The sequence below is a fragment of the Beta vulgaris genome, chromosome 9 (assembly GCF_026745355.1).
Source record: "Beta vulgaris subsp. vulgaris cultivar EL10 chromosome 9, EL10.2, whole genome shotgun sequence".
Lineage (NCBI taxonomy): Eukaryota > Viridiplantae > Streptophyta > Magnoliopsida > Caryophyllales > Amaranthaceae > Beta > Beta vulgaris.
This window is the reverse complement of record NC_079210.1, coordinates 15,273,959-15,293,326: the sequence shown is the minus strand read 5'-3', so window position 1 is coordinate 15,293,326 and position 19,368 is coordinate 15,273,959. Positions and strand designations below refer to the sequence as shown.

The following is a 19,368-nucleotide window of genomic DNA, read 5'->3' as shown; positions in this document are numbered from 1 at the left end:
AAACTAATTTCCTATAATTTAGGCATGACTTACTCAATTGCACAATTAACCGTTATACTTTTGCACGCCTAAGTCTAGTTCCTTTTATAAACTAAATTCCTTTAACAGATTCGTTTTGTGCCACTTAGTTTGTTCCTTAAAAAGGAACAAACTCTCATTCTCAAATAAAAATGTCACTGTTCCTTACCATCCTTACTTTGTTCCTTTACACTGGAACTAGAAAATAAAACGCCTAGCTTTTATTCTTCTTGATCCAATGCTTGCTCCAGTATCAACTTATAGAAACTTCTTTACTTAGCCTTTGAAATCATCTCTTGACTTCTTCCTTGACTTCGTATTCTCCCAGTTCCTTTCATTAATACCTTAAACATCATACACTCATAGAAACTCATTAGTTCACTACTTAGTTTGCATCTTTGTTTCTTTGTCATCATCAAAACTAGGGTTCAACATTGAATTACTATCTGGAGAAAACTATGAAAAATAAGGGCTAAACAAAAGATGAATAAAATATGTTTTAGTAATGTTCTAATTTTTGTATTTATAATAAACCTAAAACATAAAGGAAAAGTTATACGAAAATAGCCCGAAAATCATTAAACTACACGTGCCAGGCCAACCGCCCGATCGGGTCATACATACCCTATGGGATCGAGCTAAACAACCGTATCTCAGCATAAAATGGAACACGCCCGATGCAATCGAGCTAGTACCGCTCGACGCAATCGAGCTGCCTAGTTTCCTTCATCAGTGCACACACATGCACGCTCGATGAAATCGGGTCGACCTGCTTTATCGGGCTTGAACAACAAACTACGAACGTGCGAAGGATGTCCGATCGGGTCCACAACAAGATAGCTTGTTGTCACTCATGGGCGCCTGATCCGGCTTGGAACGCCGGATGTGATCGAGCCTGGACGCTTTTCTTTGCTCTACAAAGTCTTCAATCTTCTTTTTCTTAAGGGTCCCGAAAAGTATCCTTGGAACCTTGAAACTCAACATCAAACCTCGCTAATCTAGTGTAGCGGTCATATAATAGTAGAAAATAGGGAAAATTACCTTAAGCCTGCAATTCGACACAAACCACAAAACCACAAGTAGATTGAGAAAGTTAGCATAAAATGGCTCCTAAGAGCACCATTGACATCCTTTTTAGCTTATATGTAGGGAAAAACTCTATATAAAACTATAACATCATTTCACAAGCTATTGATGATGTGTATTATGTTGATGGAGTGCAACATAATCTTTTGAGCTTTTCTTGATTATGTGATAAAGGCAATCGAGTTGAATTTCATGTTGACCTTTGTCACATAGTTAAAATAACAAACAAGTGAACTTGTTTTTGGGGGAACCATATATCTACATCACCTTATTGGATGAAATTCCTGAGAGAAGCCCATTTTTCCGAGAGTTCTTTCTAAGTCAAATGAATGGGTTTGGTATAAGATATTTAGACATGCTAGCTTAACACTTTTAAATAAACTTATATCTCGAGACTTAGTGATTGGACTTCCAAACATTAAGTATGAGATTGACAAAGTTTGTTCATAATGTGCTAAAGGAAAACAATTAGCATGCGTGTACAAGTCGAAACGGTCATGGTTTTGCTTGTGTTGTGATTGATGATTTTTCAATATTTACATAGCTTATCATTTAGCACTCAAACTATAAAACATTTAATGAGTTTGTTACATTGGTGAAACAGGTACAAAACCAACTAAATCATCAGCTGGTTGCAGTAAGATCTGACCATGGTTCTGAATTTGACCATTCAAGTTTCATTGATTTTTGTATGAAGTGAGTGACAACTTCTCTGCCCCATAACACCTAAACAAAATGGTGTTGTGGAAAGAGATAATAGAACTGTTGAGGAGATGGCGAGGACGATGCTTATTGAAAGTAGTCTTCTTAACTGTTTTTGTGGAGAAGTTGTGATCACTACATGTTATATCTTGAGTCATGCTCTCATTAGACATAAATTGAATACAACCGCATACAAACTCCTAATGGGTAGAAACACTAGTGGAAAAAACCTTATATGACAAAACAAAACTGATCTGGTTCTTCCAAAATCGGATTAGTAAATCCATCAAATTATGGGCACAAAAAGAACATTTATATTAACTGTTCCGGTTGGCAATGGAACCGGAACAGTTTCATCAATGGATACGGTTGGGTTTGTTTATTGATGCGGTTCAGCTGACCATATAGTTAACACTTACATTAGGTCCAAAACTGACTAGCCCATACATTTTCCCCAAAATCGAGCAAGCCCATTTCCCCATTTTCATGCCTCCTTTAGAAAAGCCACTCATGGGCCCAAATCACACCCAGCCCAGACTCTGTCTCTCACCTCTCCCCTTAAAAATCTCGCCCAACTCCCTGCTCTCTCACCAAATAAACTCCAACACCCTCCATTCGTCCTTGAATCTCTCAAACTCATTTTCCATTCTTCTCTCAATCTCTCTTCCTCGTTTGTCAAAGCCTCAACCAATCTCTCATCCTCGCTCGTCGAAGGCTCAACCAATCTCTCATCCTCGCTCGTCGAAGCCTCAACCAAACGCACTTCGTCGCCCGTTGAAGGCTCCACCACCGCACTTATCCTCGATCGTCAAAGGCTCAACTACCGCACTTATCCTCGCTCGTCGAAGGTTCAACAATCTCTCATCCTCGCTCAAATCCATATTTTTCTTTACCGCTTCGACGTCATCCTCCCTTCACTGCCGTCCTCCCCATTCGCTCAAGGCACCAACGGAAGCAACACCTTATTGCCATCACCGAGAGCAACAAAAATTTGGCTTCTCTCCTCCGCATTTTCCCTTCCAAACCCTAGATCTAGCCTCTCTTACTCTCACATCTGGTTGTTTTATTTTATTTTATTTTTGCATTTTTAAGGTTTTAGAAAGTTCCTTTTCTATTTTCGATTAATTTCTCGTATGTAGGTGTTTTATATATTTTATGTAATTTTTGCTTGATCCATTGAGGTTAGATATGGTTTATTTTTGTAAGTGTTTAGATTTTTTTGTAATTTTGTTGTGAATTTTAGATAGTTTTTTTGGTTTTTTTTTTTGTAATTTTTGGATCTTAATATTGAGATTTTTGTGAATTATTTTATTTATTTGATGTTTGTATTTTGATGTTTTATGGATGTATTTTTATTTGTTGGTGTAAAACATACGTATGTGAAATATGGAACTCCAGCCTCTACCTTGTTGTCCCTCTTCAAAGTCTGGCTTTTTTTAAACAAAAAGTATATTGATTTTGTATCGGTTCATAATGAAAAAGACATGCAAAAAAAAAAAAAAACTGGTTTTTTGGGGGGTCAACTGATCTGATTTTCCTTCAAAATCGGATCTGTAAATGATTATCTAATCTATTTTAGGACTGAATTTGTAAATGATTATCTGAACTGTTTTAGGACTAGATCGGTTAATCTTTACAAACTGCTGCGAGCCCACCCGATTTGGACCAAAGCCGGATCGTTAAACCCGATTTTCATCGGATCGGATGGACTTTTTTCCACTAGGGAAATCCCAATATTGCACGGTTTCATGTCTTAGGATATAAGTGCTTTATGCACAATAATGGGAAGAATCAGCTTGATGAGTTCGACCCTAGGAGTGATAAGGCAATATTTCTTGGATACTCTCCTCATATCAAAGCATATGATATGTTGGTAAGAGTGTTAATAGCTTTATTGGAAGACCGTCCTTGCATTTGCTTTGATGGTTTTGGAAGCATCGTAATGACTCTAGGTGATGTTTGAAACCGCTAACTTTCTAGTAGATTCTTTTTGAAACTAGGTGAGTTTTGCTTGATTGGATAGATATTGATCACATTTATGCTTTGGTATTTTGGTTATAAACATTCTTAATCAATTTTTTAACCATTTTCTCATCCCATGAATCAATATAATTTCTAGGTCAAGATATTGGTAGAAACTAAGGAGATCCTTTTGTTAGAGATTTTCTAGTGTAGAAGAAGACTGATCTGACTATTTATGTCGTGTTTTCGGGTGCAATGGAGGCAAGAACCTTAATCAACTATTTTTTGCACCTTTCCATGAAAAGTAAGTGTGAATGCGTAATATATTGAAATTTGATCTAAATTAGCGTATATGAGTTTATTTTTTTTTGCCTTTGCTAATAAGTTGCACATAGACGACATTGGATGCTAGCTGTCATAAGCCCTTGGAACGGAATAGTTTTTTGGCTTCATCCTAGTGGAGCAGACTATATCCGTGAATTTGCTGAACGGATCATCGATGAGTATGTGACCTAATCATAGTCTATTAATATTTATAGTTATCCTATTATCAATGTCTTCATCTAATTAGGTGAAAATTTGTTAGAGGTATTGTAAAATTTAGCGTGGTTCATCAAAAGGACGTCAAGAAATTAAAAAAAAAAATCTTGTAAGGTGCAACAAAATACAGGTTTGTGTAATAATATATCTAAAAATATACTACATGTAATGACATATTTGAATTGAAATAGTTATGTTAGTTGTTGATTTGTCTGAACTTTTTTTCATGACAATGTCCTCGTCAAGCTCTGGGATCCAAGGATTGTGGCTATTATGTTTGTCATTACATGATTGAAATTATCGCAAGTAGACGACAATTAATTCTTGATAAGGTAACCTTGTCACTCATTAACATCTAATAATTTTTTGGGATTGAAAATATTTGTGAGGAATGAGAAGAATGTTACTGTTGCTCATACTTCATTTACAATCGCATTTTAAAAAACCAACAGAAATAAAAGTTTGTTGTATAAAGTGTGTGCACATATAGTTGATGTTCTTTATCTTTCCTGTACATATGACCCGCATGTCACTTGAGTCATTCATGCTCTTACCTTGTTATCTCTGTATGTGTTGGTTTTCGAAACAATGAGATTATTTAAGAAGTTGGTTTTGTGATATGATTATTGACATTAGAGACATTTTTCTTTTTTTTGTCTTTATTGAGTTGGTGATCCATAATGTGTTTGAAGCACATCAGACGTGAGGTAGAACTGTTAAACTACCTTCCATCATGAATTAGGAGCTAGACTTACATGATATGAATTAGGAGCTAGCATATATGATATGAAATAGGAGCTAAATCATTATCTAATTTGCTCTTGAAACTTATAAAATACATATTTATACTAATTCTAATTATAATTATCTGAAATTATTTTATAGTACTTTCTAGGGATTCCTAGCACTTATTCTCAAGAGATGATTGACGAGCTAAGAGAAATGTGGGTGAATTATTTAAACACACAAACAGAAGACGATGGAGATTGAAGACGACGGTCAAATTTGAATTATACATATTATTTGATTATTTTAGAATGTTAGTTTTAGTAGCTAGCATTAGATTATAGAAACTTTATTTTAAGACATTATTTGAAGAAATTGATGCTTTGAATGAAGTTGGTTTTGTATATAAATTGAATGTAGCAAATATTTTTTTGACATGATGAATAAAGCAAGCAAGAATTTATGTTTAATAATATTATTGTGGCTATTTATAAATTGTCATACAAACCTGTCAAAAAAAATTAAAATAATAAATTGTTTTATTTAAAAAAAAGTATATATACAAGGAGCCGCAAATGCAGGATAATGTATGTATATTGTTAACATTTTACTTAATAAAAAACGTATAATAAACCTAAGAAACCGGTTGTGGTCAATAAATGGTTTCAAAGGGTAAGGTACGGAGACTGGTTTTTAATGTTAAATGGTCTCCGAACCTCTTTACATATTATATATAAACTTATCTAAGAGACTGGTTTTACCTGTCAACTGGTCTCCTAAATAAACAAAGAAACCAGGCATTATAAACAGTCTCGTAACCTAGGACACCTGTGAGATGGAGATGTGTTATAATCCGGTTTCCTATGCCATTTTCAACCTGTTTTCTAGGCCTTTTTGGTAGTAGGGTTTTCGAGAAAAACGCTGTCAAAATTTACAAAAAAAGAAAAGTTGTGTGACAATTTCACATTAACTTCTCACAACAATTTTACATTCAATTCGAAAATTTTTTACACAGAGTTTTTTTAACAACATCTTCAATCAAACATTTTTCTAAGAATAATAGATACAACTATAATTATTTTTTAAAAAAAAAGTGTCTAAAAATCAATCTTCTCATAGAATCAGAATTCGTAAAAACAAAATTTCTTTCCATGGAATTATTATAGAGTGTTTTCTTATGAGAAACTCTTCCAAATTATATGAGAAACTCTTCTCCATATTCAACGTAATTTCCGTCTATAATCTTCTCTATTTTATACGCAAATAATAATTTCAACACACTGACAATCTTCAAGATTTCAGATTCTCTCGTACGCAAAAAAGTTGAAATTTTTGAAACTCACCTCCTCAATTGCATTTCGAAATTTATGTGTTTCTTCTCCAAATTTTTCGAACTCCGCCTTTAATCATCTCAATGCTTTAATTGATCGAAAATACTCCAAATACTAAGTAAAATTTGCTTCCCTATCTCCAATATTTAGGTTTCCATTTATAGAGAGAGAAGGAACCGATGATAGAGGGGTGACGGGAGGAAGAGATAGATAGAAAGAAGATAGATGGTGGTGGAAGGGAGGTTTAGACAATGGTTTAGACATATATACAGAGATAGGGCCATATGAGGGTCGAAGAAATGTATAGAGAGAGATGTTTGGTGTTGGGATATATGCAAAGTGTGTACATTATATCTCTATTATATATTAAGTATAATGATATTGTTTGAAGTTGAATTGCATCGAACCAAAAAAAAAATCTCACAGAAAGTTTTTATATTATGATGTTATTTAGAGTACCTTATTAGCCATCTTTTTATATTGTTTGTGGCTCTTTCGTCGAACGATACTATAATATTACGTTACCGTTGTTACCTAAAAATGAAGGTTTGATGAGCGGACATGTGGACTAATCATATGCCTCCATGTATCCTAGGAAATGGAGGGAAAATAACCTTTTTGGAAGATATTATTCTTTCTGATGTTTTAATCCCATTTCTAAAATCAAGGATAATCAAGCCCAAACCCTAAAAAATGGCTGCATATGATTGGCTGAATTACAACCTTAAATCATTGTTTGCCACGTGTCGAATTCTGATTGCTCAGCCAATCAAATTCCAAACACTATGAATAGTCCCCTCAAAATTAGGTACAAGAAAGATCATTGAATACTGTGCCATTAATCTTTTAAAATATACTCTCTTTCTCTCTATATCTCTAAACATGATTCCTTACCTAAACTGACTTAAGCTTTAGAGGGAAAACCACCACTCAAACCTCCAGGGTTGGTTTGCTGCAAGACCGGAGCGGGGAGTAAAGGCATCGCTTGCACAAGTCTCTCACAACAACATATTGAAGAAGAAGCAACTCGGCTCCCAAGTGAACGCAACAACCATACTTAGGTAAAACTTTATAAATAATTTTTATATGATTTAATACTACATGTAATTACGCAACTAATTAAATTTCAATAAGATTTCGTACGCATTACGTGCATATAAGGCTAGTAAGTATGGTTGTCAAAAGTTGTCGTACAATTATGGTCTACCTAATTTGGTTTTTTATATTTAATTGTTCAATAAAATCATGTTTGAATTTCATTTATATTCCTAACTTGTATGTATATTCAACTTTGTTGATTATGTGCTTTGTATTTGATCCAGACTTATGCCTTATTAATTTTTGTGACGACCCATGTTTACTTTGGTATTGTTGGTGAACAATCATTAGTTTCAATTGGTAATACAACTTTATTTGATTGGGTATCATGATGAATCTAGGAAGTCATAATGTGTATGTTTTTGTTGTCATTATTTTAGTGTTTGTATTATTAAAGTCATTCAGAAGATTTTAGAGTTCATAGTTTATTTTCTAAGATTTGAGTTAATTATGGATTCACTTTTTAGAGCCTTTATTGGTTCTATATTGTCATAAGTTAGTATTGACTTTGATTATCTTCGCAGCATTTTAATTATGTTTTTTGCTGCAAATTTATGAACAAGCCTAAACGTTTTTACATGTGGCGGAATCTTTTAGTAATCTTCTATTCTTTTATTAGAAAATGTAATTTTAAAGGAAGAAAACTTTTGGGTTATTACATTTAAGGATATTGAGAAAGATTTTTATGGCAATCAAACCACACACCTCATTAGTTAAATTAAAATATAATGTTAATACGCTAAAAAAATTACACCATTTAAAACTTTTAATTAAAAAGTCAATGCTTTGACTTACGTCATTTTTACTCCAAAATAGTAAAGCATAAAGAATTCTCCTAATTAAAATGCTTAAATAATTATAAGTGCATTCTAACTTAATTATAATATATTATAAAATTAATATGGGGGATTAAACCTAGACCTCAACTTGTTGACAGGGCAATGAAAACCTCCATAACGAATCCTTCGAAACCTCATATTCAAGGCATCCCAACACATTTGGTTATGTAGTTTCCCTTCCTAATTTTGTGTTGATGTAGTAAAAGAATTACATTTGTACAAAAAAAAAAAATTGGATGATTCATTACTTAGTTTCTCTATTAGATGAAAGACCAATCATATGTATGTAAACACGTCACGTAACTTAAGGAGACTGACGATAGTTCAAATTTATTGTTACTAATATTTCGAAAAAGAAAGGAGAATTTTATTTTCAAATATCAAAGTTGATAAATAAGGTATTTTTTATTTCATCCAACGATAAGTTGAAGATCAAGAGATAAAAGATCATCTATCTAACCCGCACCATTTTTAAATTCTATATCTCTGGAAAGTAAAGACTACATTTCAAATCAGCCTATCGTCGTATCCTACGTACCTTTCACCATTAATCTTTACATTTAAACAAAAATCTTAGGGTTAGAGGAGGTAACATATTTCGAGCATGTTTCATCATTTAGGCTTTTGGGCTCTTAAAAATGCAATACCTAATCTCTTTCTTGTCTTTTGGTTCAAACATGTCCTAAATTCTTACCATTATTTGATGATAATAGATTGATCTCCTAGGTACCTTTCTTTTCCCCACAAGTAACCAAATTCATTTGCTTGTAATGTTTCCTTTCCCTTTTCATTCGAAAGGTGAAATCGAACACAAGTTTTGGTATTATTTCACTCTATTCGATTTCATTTGCTTTTCGTTTCATAACCTGAACCAATTGGTAACTTGATGATAACCAAACATGTTGGATTAGAGTAGGATAGAGATGTTGAACTAAATATTTGGGTTCGATTGAGATATAGTTGTTTGGACTGAGCAGGGTTTCAATTTGAGTTGGTTACCCCATCATAACAAAAAGGATTACCCATATTTACCAACCTAACCCCAATAATGTAATGTATTTCTTCATTCTTTTTTGGCTCTTAGATTCCCATAAACAAAGATCTTCTTTTTTTTTTTTTTGATTAGGAAATTAAGTCAACCCAAGGGCTAACCCCTACCAAGGCTACTAGCCTTGTAGGAACAACCAGTACATTGGCTGGTAAAGCATGCAAAGCATGCTAAGGAAATACCCCAACATAATGCTAGGGGTAAGGATCGAACCCCTGACCCCAAGGATCAGAGGGGAGTGCTCTACCACATGAGCTAGCTCCTCATCCTTTATTGAGTGTTTGATTCAAACTTTGAGTAGAAAGGGAAAAAAAATATTTACCATTGACAAATAGATTTGGATTTGTTACTTCAACAAGAATGAAAGGTAACAAGGGAATTCACCAACAAGTAAAAGTAATCATAATGAATTGAGGAGATATTGAATTTAACAAAAAGGAATAGGTATTTAATTCCTTTTGTCAAAAGCCCAAAATTGTTGTATTAAACATGCTCTTAGTGTTGACCATGTATCAGATTCACTTACATCCATGACAAAAGAAAACCCAATAACAATAAACAAAATTACAAATATGAATTGACCGTAGGGCAATTTTTGCCGCATATCAACCATGATCACAAAAGTCAACTCCAAATGCATATACTGGCAAAAGAGTGTCCAAAACTGCCAGTGTCAATCAAGGCTGTGATAAGGCCTGCTACAATACAAGACTTCTATTATTACCTAGGAGAATTGATAAAACGCTAGCAGTTATAGATACTTTTGTCTATAGCAAAAGCTAACATTCATGTGGCAACATATAATTAGCACACATGTCACAATATTGTTTATCCAAAACAAATTAGTTTTTGCAATTTCTAAACTTGTATATCTCAAGAAATATATTTTAGAAAAAAATAAAAAATATACCAATATTCATATATTTTTATTGTCTACAAATAGACATCCATTTTGAGAAAATTTCATCATATATTTATTTTACTCTTATCCTTATAACCCACTTGTATCTTGTTATTACAATGCACCTGTTTTATGTTAACATACACTTGTTTCTTATTACCACACACTTGTTTCTTAATACAATACACTTATTTCTTGTTAAAATACAATTGTTTCTTTTAACACACTTGTTTCTTATTATTACAATACACCTGTTTCTCGTTAACATACACTTGTTTCTTGTTAACATACACTTGTTTCTTATTATTACAATACACCTGTTTCTCGTTAACATACACTTGTTTCTCCATACAATACACTTGTTTCTTGTTAAAATACACTTGTTTCTTATAACAATAGACTTGTTTGACGTAAAGTAATTAAAATTGATATTAATTTTAAAACTGATATATGATGAAATTATATCAAAATGGATGTCTATTTGTAGAGAATAAAAATAAATGAATATTGATATATTTTTTAATTTTTTTTTAAATATATTTCTTGAGATATACTAAGTTTAAAAATTGCAAAAAGCAATTTGTTTTGGATAAACAATATTGTGACATATGTGCTAATTATATGTTGCCACATGGATGTTAGCTTTTGCTATAGACAAAAATGTCTATAGCTGCTAGCGTTTATCATAGCTCTATTACCTAAGATTATAACAATTTTTGTTTTTTGAAAAAAAAAAAAAGAAAAATACTATACTTGACTATGAGCCTGTGACAGCAAAAGGTAAGATTTTTGGGTCATCCTATACAAGACCAAACTGTCAACCAATGAAAACACAATCTTCGATGTGAACAGTCATAGACCTGCATCAAAATGCCCTCAGCAGTTCGTGTCTCGCGACATCTAGAGCTAGGTGTTTTGGCAAACTACATTTTCTAATATATTTCGCTCCAACTTCTTCTCCTCAATCCACATGGAACTTTGGCGACGGATGAGCTCTGTTTTGCTCTTCTTTCTTTCCTCTATTGCTTTTTCTCTCATTCTCCAATAATCAAGCTTCTGTGCTCTTTCTTTCATCTGCACAACTGCAAATGTTAATTATATATATGAAACAAAGTTAACAACCATTTCAAGCAAACATTTCAAGTGAATTTAATCTTTTACATCCGTAACTAGAATTATACATCTGCATCTAACCTTTCAGTTCCAATATCAATGCCTTTGTTTAAGTGACAATCACACCAGGCCTAATAGACACATGTACTGTTGGAGATATATACCTTCAAAAGGGTGCAAAGCGAGAGGATTATGAAAGGAGAACTAAGGAAAGAGTAGCAATCACTTGAAAGGCTACAATCTAATTCATGATATCTTGTATCCATCTCTGAAATTTTTCAAAAGAATACTAGAAATAGGTTCGCCAAAAAATGGTCTCCACAAGAAGTGTATTTCTTTCTTTTTTTCGGAATTTGTTTGAGAAAGAGTGCAAAACGAGGACTTCACAAGAGGTCCTGCATCCTAGTATTACTCTTGCCCAAAAGTTAGTGAAATAAAAGAATATAAAGGGAGTGTGTTTCTGCCAAATATCAATTTTGACTTAGTAATACGAATGATGGCATCGGAGATACTAAAGAAACCGAACATTGCATCTTTTAAGAATGGGGAGTGGATAGGTATTCCTATTTGAGAACTCCTCGGTCCATGAAAACTTATGCAGTGTTATTGGAGCTTCTTTACAACAAAGATCCAAATATTCTTGAGATATTTTCCATGTGAACATGTACGGCGAATGCATGACTACATACATATGAGAGTGTACGACAACTTTCATGTTCACAAGTACCTTATTTTGCAGACAGATATTATTAGCTTATCTTAGTTGATTTTACTAGCTGGTTGGACAAACATTTTGTTTGAAAAAGTTTATTATTGTAAGGTCGCACTAGCTACTAGTAACTAAGTAGTTAATAGAGTAAATGACATTGTCAACCCCATTGAAAACCAAGCACTGCTTGCTAAACTTGCTCCTACTTGCAGGCAGCAGCCTTTGTTCATAGTAATTTCAGTTTGTGGAACCATAACAAAGATCTATGGTTAACCGTTATTGGAATGACTTTTACAACTTCAAACTTGTGATTTATATAATGAAGAATTGCTTGGGATTGTTGTCTTTGTATGGAACAATTAGCCAATATCTCACTAATTATTTCAAGGGCTACCGTACTTACCAAATTTTGCACTTGTGTTTTCATAGTGGACAAATCCAAGCATATTCCGAAATATCACTCTTTTCTTCGAACTCCTTATTCCTACCAATTTCCCTGTCAGCTTATCCCTCTACCCGATTCTCATTTCCAACATAATCCCACTCTCTTTTCTCCACACCTGGTTAGTGGGACAAGAAAAGGCAATATGGTTTTGATTGACATTAAGGCAAGGTATGAAGAATGGTGACAGGAGAACTTGGTTAGCTCTAAATATTCTGGTGAAAAAACGGGAAGGCTACAGTGAGGAAACTTGGTTGGCAATGAGTTTTCCAATGGATAAAGAAGGGAGGAAGTGAGGGGGGAAGGGGAGGGGAGAGATTGTTGCGGCTGAGTTTTGTTGGGGATATGCCTCAAAGTCTTGGGTTAAGGATAGGCTAGTTTGGGTGGTGGGGAGTGGAAAATAAGGTAGCTAGGAGAGTCATGGTAGGGTAGGCAGGCAGGTAGTCTAGGTGTACAATAAGTTGGCGGAAAGTAATGACTCAACAGTGGCTCACGGGTTCTAAGAGGAGTGGTGCTTGGATGGGGTAGAGGTGGTGGCTGGCTTATGTGAAAAAAAGATGAAGGTGAGGGACATAAAGGGAAAAAAAATTACTCGCTCAATCAGTTATAAGTTGCGCTGGAGCATTTTGGGAAGACACTTAGGCCTTAGCATAGTTGAGGTTATATAAGAATAACTCGTAATTGGGATTATTAAAGCAGAACGACCATAATTGGGATTATCACAATCCATTATTTCCTATTTTGAAATTGTGTTTCCAATTTAAACATCAAATATTCCAGCTGGGATGAAATTATTTCTTTCATGAAATACTGGTCTGTAAACTCACTACTTACAAACAATAACCTTGAATGCTGCAACCAACATACTTCTCCTATGAGCTTCCCAAAAATTAGGTAAATTCTTCAAATGAAGCTTTACATGACAACTTATTTTACTTTACATTCTTGATAAAAATTTCCAAGAAAGTGAGGTCCAAAGGTTGTGAATACTAAAGCAAAGTAAGGGGAAATGCAGCCAACTACACCCATGTAAGTTAGCAAGATGTGCAAATATAATGCAGCAATACTATATTAAAGAGGATATTATATGTGTGCTGCCTCCTATATATTGTATTGCCACTGAATGTTCTGCTATTAAGAAACACTCATGTTGCTAAGCACCTCCATCTATCATGGAGATCATGTGGTGCTATGTAGGTTAGCCTCGTCTATTTTCATTTGGAACTTTGTTACACCTGCAGGTCGACATGTATAGAAAACAGTCCCTCCATTTTTTACAGCTGACGCTCATATAAGCCTAAGCCTCCCTCAGAACCATTCAAAGGCTCAGCCAACATAAAGTTGGTAAAACGGTATTGTATGTGTTTGAAATCACTAGCTACTAGAAAAGTGATCCAACATACTTTCTTTGGCTCAGATTGTGACATACGACGATAGAAATTATGATTGATATTACGAACTCACATGCTTGTCATGGAAAAGGAAGTGCTGCTCGTAACGAATTCTAAGAGCAAGAGATAAACATAAAAAAGACAATCGATGGGAAAAGGCCACTATTCACTCAATAAGGTGAACTGCAACAACAATCAGTCACTCGTCATCTAAAAGAAAAAGACAATGATCAAAGACATGTTCCCACTCACACACTTGAGCTCTCTCTACAGTCTATTGTATTTGTCACCTTACAAGTGGAATTTAAGGAAAGAGAAAAGGAACATGAACCTAAAGCACAAAAAGGTTCAACTTCTTTAAAAAATTCTAAAATATTCGAAACAGACTTCTTTTAAAAAAAATTATCTAGATTTTATCTTGAGATTATTTTTTGAAGTTATTAAGAGGGAAAAGCAAATGAAGAGCACCAACGAGGAAGAATACAGCAGATTACTAGCAACAGTAACTCTTATTGCAGCAGCAAAGGTAGATTGTTCTAAGAGGCTAAGCCTTCATATAAGAGGGAATCTAAGTTCTGGGAACTGCAACAGCAAAGGGAACAAGCAGCAGCAGCAGCAGATGATGGATAGTTTTTTTATGCATAGAATGTGTAACCCATTTTATAAAGGGGGGAAGTGGAATGGTAAGAATTGCTGGCTGGCCATGTGGTTAAGAGTAATGAGTCATACAAGTATACAACTGTCCTTATTTTTTGGATCATCACTATTATTAGAACTAAGTTACTGTGATTCAATATTAATCTATGCACTTGAGCCATTTCGGTATTATCAAACCCACAGCTGATTCTGGCTATCTGAATTCAGTCTCTTCGAAAAGAAAAGATACAAAAACAGTGTATACACTATACAGCATGATCCTTAGGGAGCTCAAACCGAAGGTCACGGATCGGAACTGCAAAGCTGCTGCAGGTTGAAAACTCCAAAACACAATACTACATTCAGTTAATTTGACAAAATAACAGTCCTTTCACAAGTTGCATTTCCTTTCTTTTCCTTGAGTGCATGTTCCTTAATAAGATACATGCAGAATGAGTACATCCATAAATGCTGGAAACATTGGGATAGAAGTTCAAAAGCATGAACAGTAAAAATGTATATTATGTTGCAGCAACTACTCTCGCATACCACATCTGAAAGTCTAGAAACAATGTTATTAGGAACCATGCAGTATACAACCCTATTAGACTACTTAAAAGAAATTAAAGTGATGTTTAGAAACACATGAATGTAGCATTGCCTGTAGACTATCGAGATGAGGGGTGTGCCATACAATCATCGCTAATAAAACTAGTAGTTTTGCTTCTAATCCTAATGTAAGGTATTAAATTCAACAGATTTACCATTCTATAGAGTTCATTTCTATATCCTTAAGAATGCAACCCCTACCAATCAATAACCTAAAAAAATGTATTCATAGAATAAAAAATCTCAAAGGGGACGGTCTCTCATATTCATCTTAAACGGTCACTTTTTGTTTGCTCTACTTTTCAAGTGATCCCTTCAATCCAAATAGTAAGTTAGATGGCCTTTCTTTTTGTTGACCAACTATGCATAGAATACAAAATAAACAAGGGATGTGAGAGAACATACTTCCTCAGTTATTAAACTTTGACCATATATATGTTCAAATGTAATCAATATTAATTATCAAGTGATGTATTGTTAAACTATCTGTCTGAATGTGTATTATACTTCCTCCGTCTTCAGATAACAGTTTTAATTATTTCACAACTGATGAATATTAATTTTAAGTGATATATTGTTAGTCCCCGTTTTTTTTGGACTGTGAGAATCTGAACTGAACTAAACTCAGACAAATTGAAATTCAGATAGTGACTGAATTAAACTGAATTGACGAAACTGAAAATAAGTCCAGAAGAAACAGTGTCTCAGTCCGTGAAAAAGATACTTATGTTGCAATTGAAAAAAGAAGGGAGGAACAATGAATTACCAGGGTATGGCGGAACTCCTCCTCAAACGCCTTGCGCTCGGCGGCACGAGCCTGAGCAGCAGCAGCCTTAGATTTGTTGCGTTCTTCCCTTTGTCGAAGAATCTCAACTTTCCGGGCCTCGTCTTTGCGCAACTGCTCTTGCCTCTGGAGCTCCATCTCGTGAATGTACTGCTTGCGGAGTTCCTTGACTTGCTTGGCGTAGTCGCGTCGGAGAAGAGCGAGTTTTGCTTCGGCTTCTTTAGGGTCTTTTGGGGGTGACCAACTCCCTATTATGTCGTTGGGTTTTAGGTATACTTGGTTTTGGCTGTGCTCTTTGTGGTGCGACGCTTTCGTGGTGGTGGTTAGGGTAGAGGAGTGACGGACTATAGCTAAGTGTGGCTTGGATCGCCCACCTCTGACAAGTGCTGATGCCATTTTTGTGCTCAAAGTTTTGGGAAGATGAAACAAGAGAGTTCCCACATTTGAGAGACGTTAAACGGGAAAGGCGAAGGTTTATGACAGAGGTGATCATCGACGAACCCGGCCGGGTTCGGATCGGGCCGGATCGCGCTTAAAAATTTGCTCATTGATCAGGTCAGGTCGAAATTCTGTGTCCAAAATCCGCTATTTCAGACCAAGATCGGGCCGAGCAAAAAATAGACTAAAAAGTCATTTTTGACTTGCACAAAGCCCGTCCAAAGCAAAAAAGATCGGGTCGTGCCCGATTGCGAGCCAAAACATTCTGCTCCAAACCCGCCCAAAAATCTGGTTGGGCCAAAATAATCAGCTCTAGTTTATGTGTTCCCAACCTACACCACCACTCGAAATAGGCTACCTCATCTAATCGAAGCAAGCAAAAGAAAAAAAAAACAGTGCGTATTGAATACAACCGACCACACGCGTAATTATAAGTGTGGTCGGGTGCTTGCAAAAAATGCGCTGCAGAAACGCTTAATGAATTGAAACCAACAAACCTATTCCTACTCTTTAATAGTGTGCAAAGTTATTTTATAAGTAAAAGACCAATTGAAAGCAGGAACAAAGCCCTAGAAAAGTTAAAAAAATGGCGACCTGTAACAAAATAGAAGAATCGCAAGAATCCATGGATATAGATGAAGTAGAAAAATTAATGCTTCAGCTCGGAATACACTCAACCACTGGTGACGAAATTCATGAATACATTCTACAAAACAATGTACTACAAGGTAACCCCTGATTATCTATGTTTTTGGCGTACACATATTCGAATCAAAAATCCATGTTATGATAATTAGTAACCTGAAAGTATAAAATACAAGTAATCGATTCTTAATTTAATAAGTAACCCTATAAGAATTACTAATATTTACCTATGTATTAATCAGTAACACCTACTTAAATTAATTAGTAATTCATGCCTATAATAATCAGTAATCCCCAAAATATGAGAATCAGTAACGTCTAAATTTATTAATTAGCAATGCACTCTTATATTAAAAATTAACCCCAAATATATGAAACGGCAACCTCATAATTTATTAACCAGAAACCCTTGCTTAAGCTAACCCCTAAGTATATGGATCACTAACCTATAAATATTTATATTATTTAACTATTAATTGTATTTGTAATCTCAAAATGTATTAATGAGTAATCTACAAATATATTTATCATTCGTACAAATAATATATTTATCAGTAACCTCTTAAGAACAATATTCCAAACTCCTATTACCTGAAAGATGGTAACCCCTAATTGAGTTACTTTGTAACCTATACATATGTAGCTCAGTAACTTCTGCAACAAACATTAGTATTTCCCTAAATAATTGAACGAACAACCATACTTATTGTAATAAGTAACCCATACTTAAGTCAGTAATAAGTAACCCATACTTAAGTCAGTAATAAGTAACCTATGAGTAAGTCTTACAAACATAACCACCAATAATCTAAAAGTCATGAGTAAGCTAATCAGTAACCCAAACTACACATTATAAAAGCATATCTAAGTCTTACAAACATAACATCTAAATCATCCAATTATTGATTATTCGATCAGAAAGTTGGGATCATGATACAAAACAATCTTACCAGTTAACACTAGTAGAATAATTGTTTATTGTTGCGGATGAATTGTTGCGGTTTTACCCCTACACAGCAACAAACCACGTCAAAAGAAAAGAAAAAATCGAAAATCAACCTATTGATGCGATTTTAGGTGGAAACCGCAGCAATATATGTCAAATTTTTCAAAATTATTTGACTAGTTTGACCAAATCTATTGTCGCGGTTCTCACCCAAAACCGCAACAATAGATTAAAATATTATTTATTTTAAATAATATTTAAACCTATTGATGCGGTTCCTACAAAAAAACTGCAACAATAAACTTTCCAAAATTAAAAATAAAAGGCCAGCTTTTCTCGTTTAACCTATTATCCACCCAGTTTTCCTCACTCGGTCTCCTCTCTCTCATTCTACTCCTTCATCTCAAACCCTTATCCCTCCCTCCGTCCTTCTTAGTCCGTCCTTCACAAACCCTTCTCCCTCCCTTTGTCGTTCGTCGTACTCCCTCCGTTCATTGTCGCGCCCTCCATGTCAGGTCGTTCGTCGCTTCAATCCTTCGATGCTGCAGTCCTCCCTCTCAAGTTCACCGGTCGTACAAAGCGTCGCATCCCTTGCCGGTCAGATTTCGTCGGTCAAATTCGAGCCTCCCTCTCAAGTTCTTTGTCTTAGATCTGAATTTTTTGGCGATTTATTATAGCAATTGTATTTCAAATTTGATTTAGTTTTGGATCTGAAAATTTTGTTTGATTTTTGGTGTATATATTAGTTTAGGGTTTCTTTTGGCAATTTATTATACTTCCTTCATTTTTTTTTACTTGTAACACTTTTTTTTCTCATCAACTTAAATGCAAAATTAGGGTAGGAGAGAGCTAGAGATGAAAAATAAAGAGGGCCCCGTGTAATGATGAAATGATTTGAATTTAGTTATATGTTACTGTGTCAAAAATTATGATGAAATAATATTTTGGATATTGGAGTTAAAATCACTTACAGTAGTTAGAATTTTCACTAAACGCAAAAAAAAAAAAATTGCAGGCACCTATTGTTGCGGTTCTTACCTAAAACCGCAGCAATAGGCTTCATTTTTTTTATTAAAAAAAAACTATTGCCGCGATTTTTGGGAAGAATCGCAGCAATAGGTTATTAACTATTGTTGCACCCTTTATTGCGGCGCGGCTAAAATCGCAGCAATAAGCAACTAAATGACCACCGCAATAAGCAATTATTCTACTAGTGTAATAGCACATGAGGCTGGAGGAATATCATCAATTGGACATACATAGAAAGACCATTTAAATTACATAACCCAAAAGAAGATGAAAGAGACTGAAGGTTGCGATGCCCAACATTTCATGGAATGCCTTTTTATCAAAGACAAATTGAAGATCCAAATTTCTTCTTCAGGTTCAAACTCGAAGAGGAGA

At 34.6% G+C, this 19,368-nt stretch overlaps 1 protein-coding gene across 2 annotated transcripts; it reads right to left on the bottom strand.

The window, feature by feature from the left end:
• Positions 1-10,809: 10,809 nt before the first annotated feature.
• Positions 10,810-16,417, bottom strand: LOC104885034 (eukaryotic translation initiation factor 3 subunit A). 2 transcript variants are annotated; one of them, XM_010669744.4, is made up of 2 exons: positions 15,918-16,417; positions 10,810-11,325 (listed from the first exon to the last, which is right to left on the bottom strand). In XM_010669744.4, exons 1-2 carry the CDS (start codon positions 16,329-16,331, stop codon positions 11,158-11,160), a joined length of 582 nt encoding a protein of 193 aa, XP_010668046.2. In that variant the 5' UTR covers positions 16,332-16,417; the 3' UTR covers positions 10,810-11,157. The 2 variants fall into 2 exon arrangements, with proteins under 2 accessions (XP_010668046.2, XP_048492273.1); XM_048636316.2 differs by having other exon boundaries at positions 10,810-11,333; positions 15,918-16,416.
• Between the last annotated feature and the right edge of the window lie 2,951 nt (positions 16,418-19,368).

Coding starts and splice junctions, on each gene's coding strand:
- LOC104885034 (XM_010669744.4), bottom strand. CDS start 16,331: ATGGCATCAGCACTTGTCAGAGGTGGGCGATCCAAGCCACACTTAGCT. Junction 11,326..15,917: donor AGGAGTTCCGCCATACCCTG/GTAATTCATTGT, acceptor GCAGTTGTGCAG/ATGAAAGAAAGAGCACAGAA.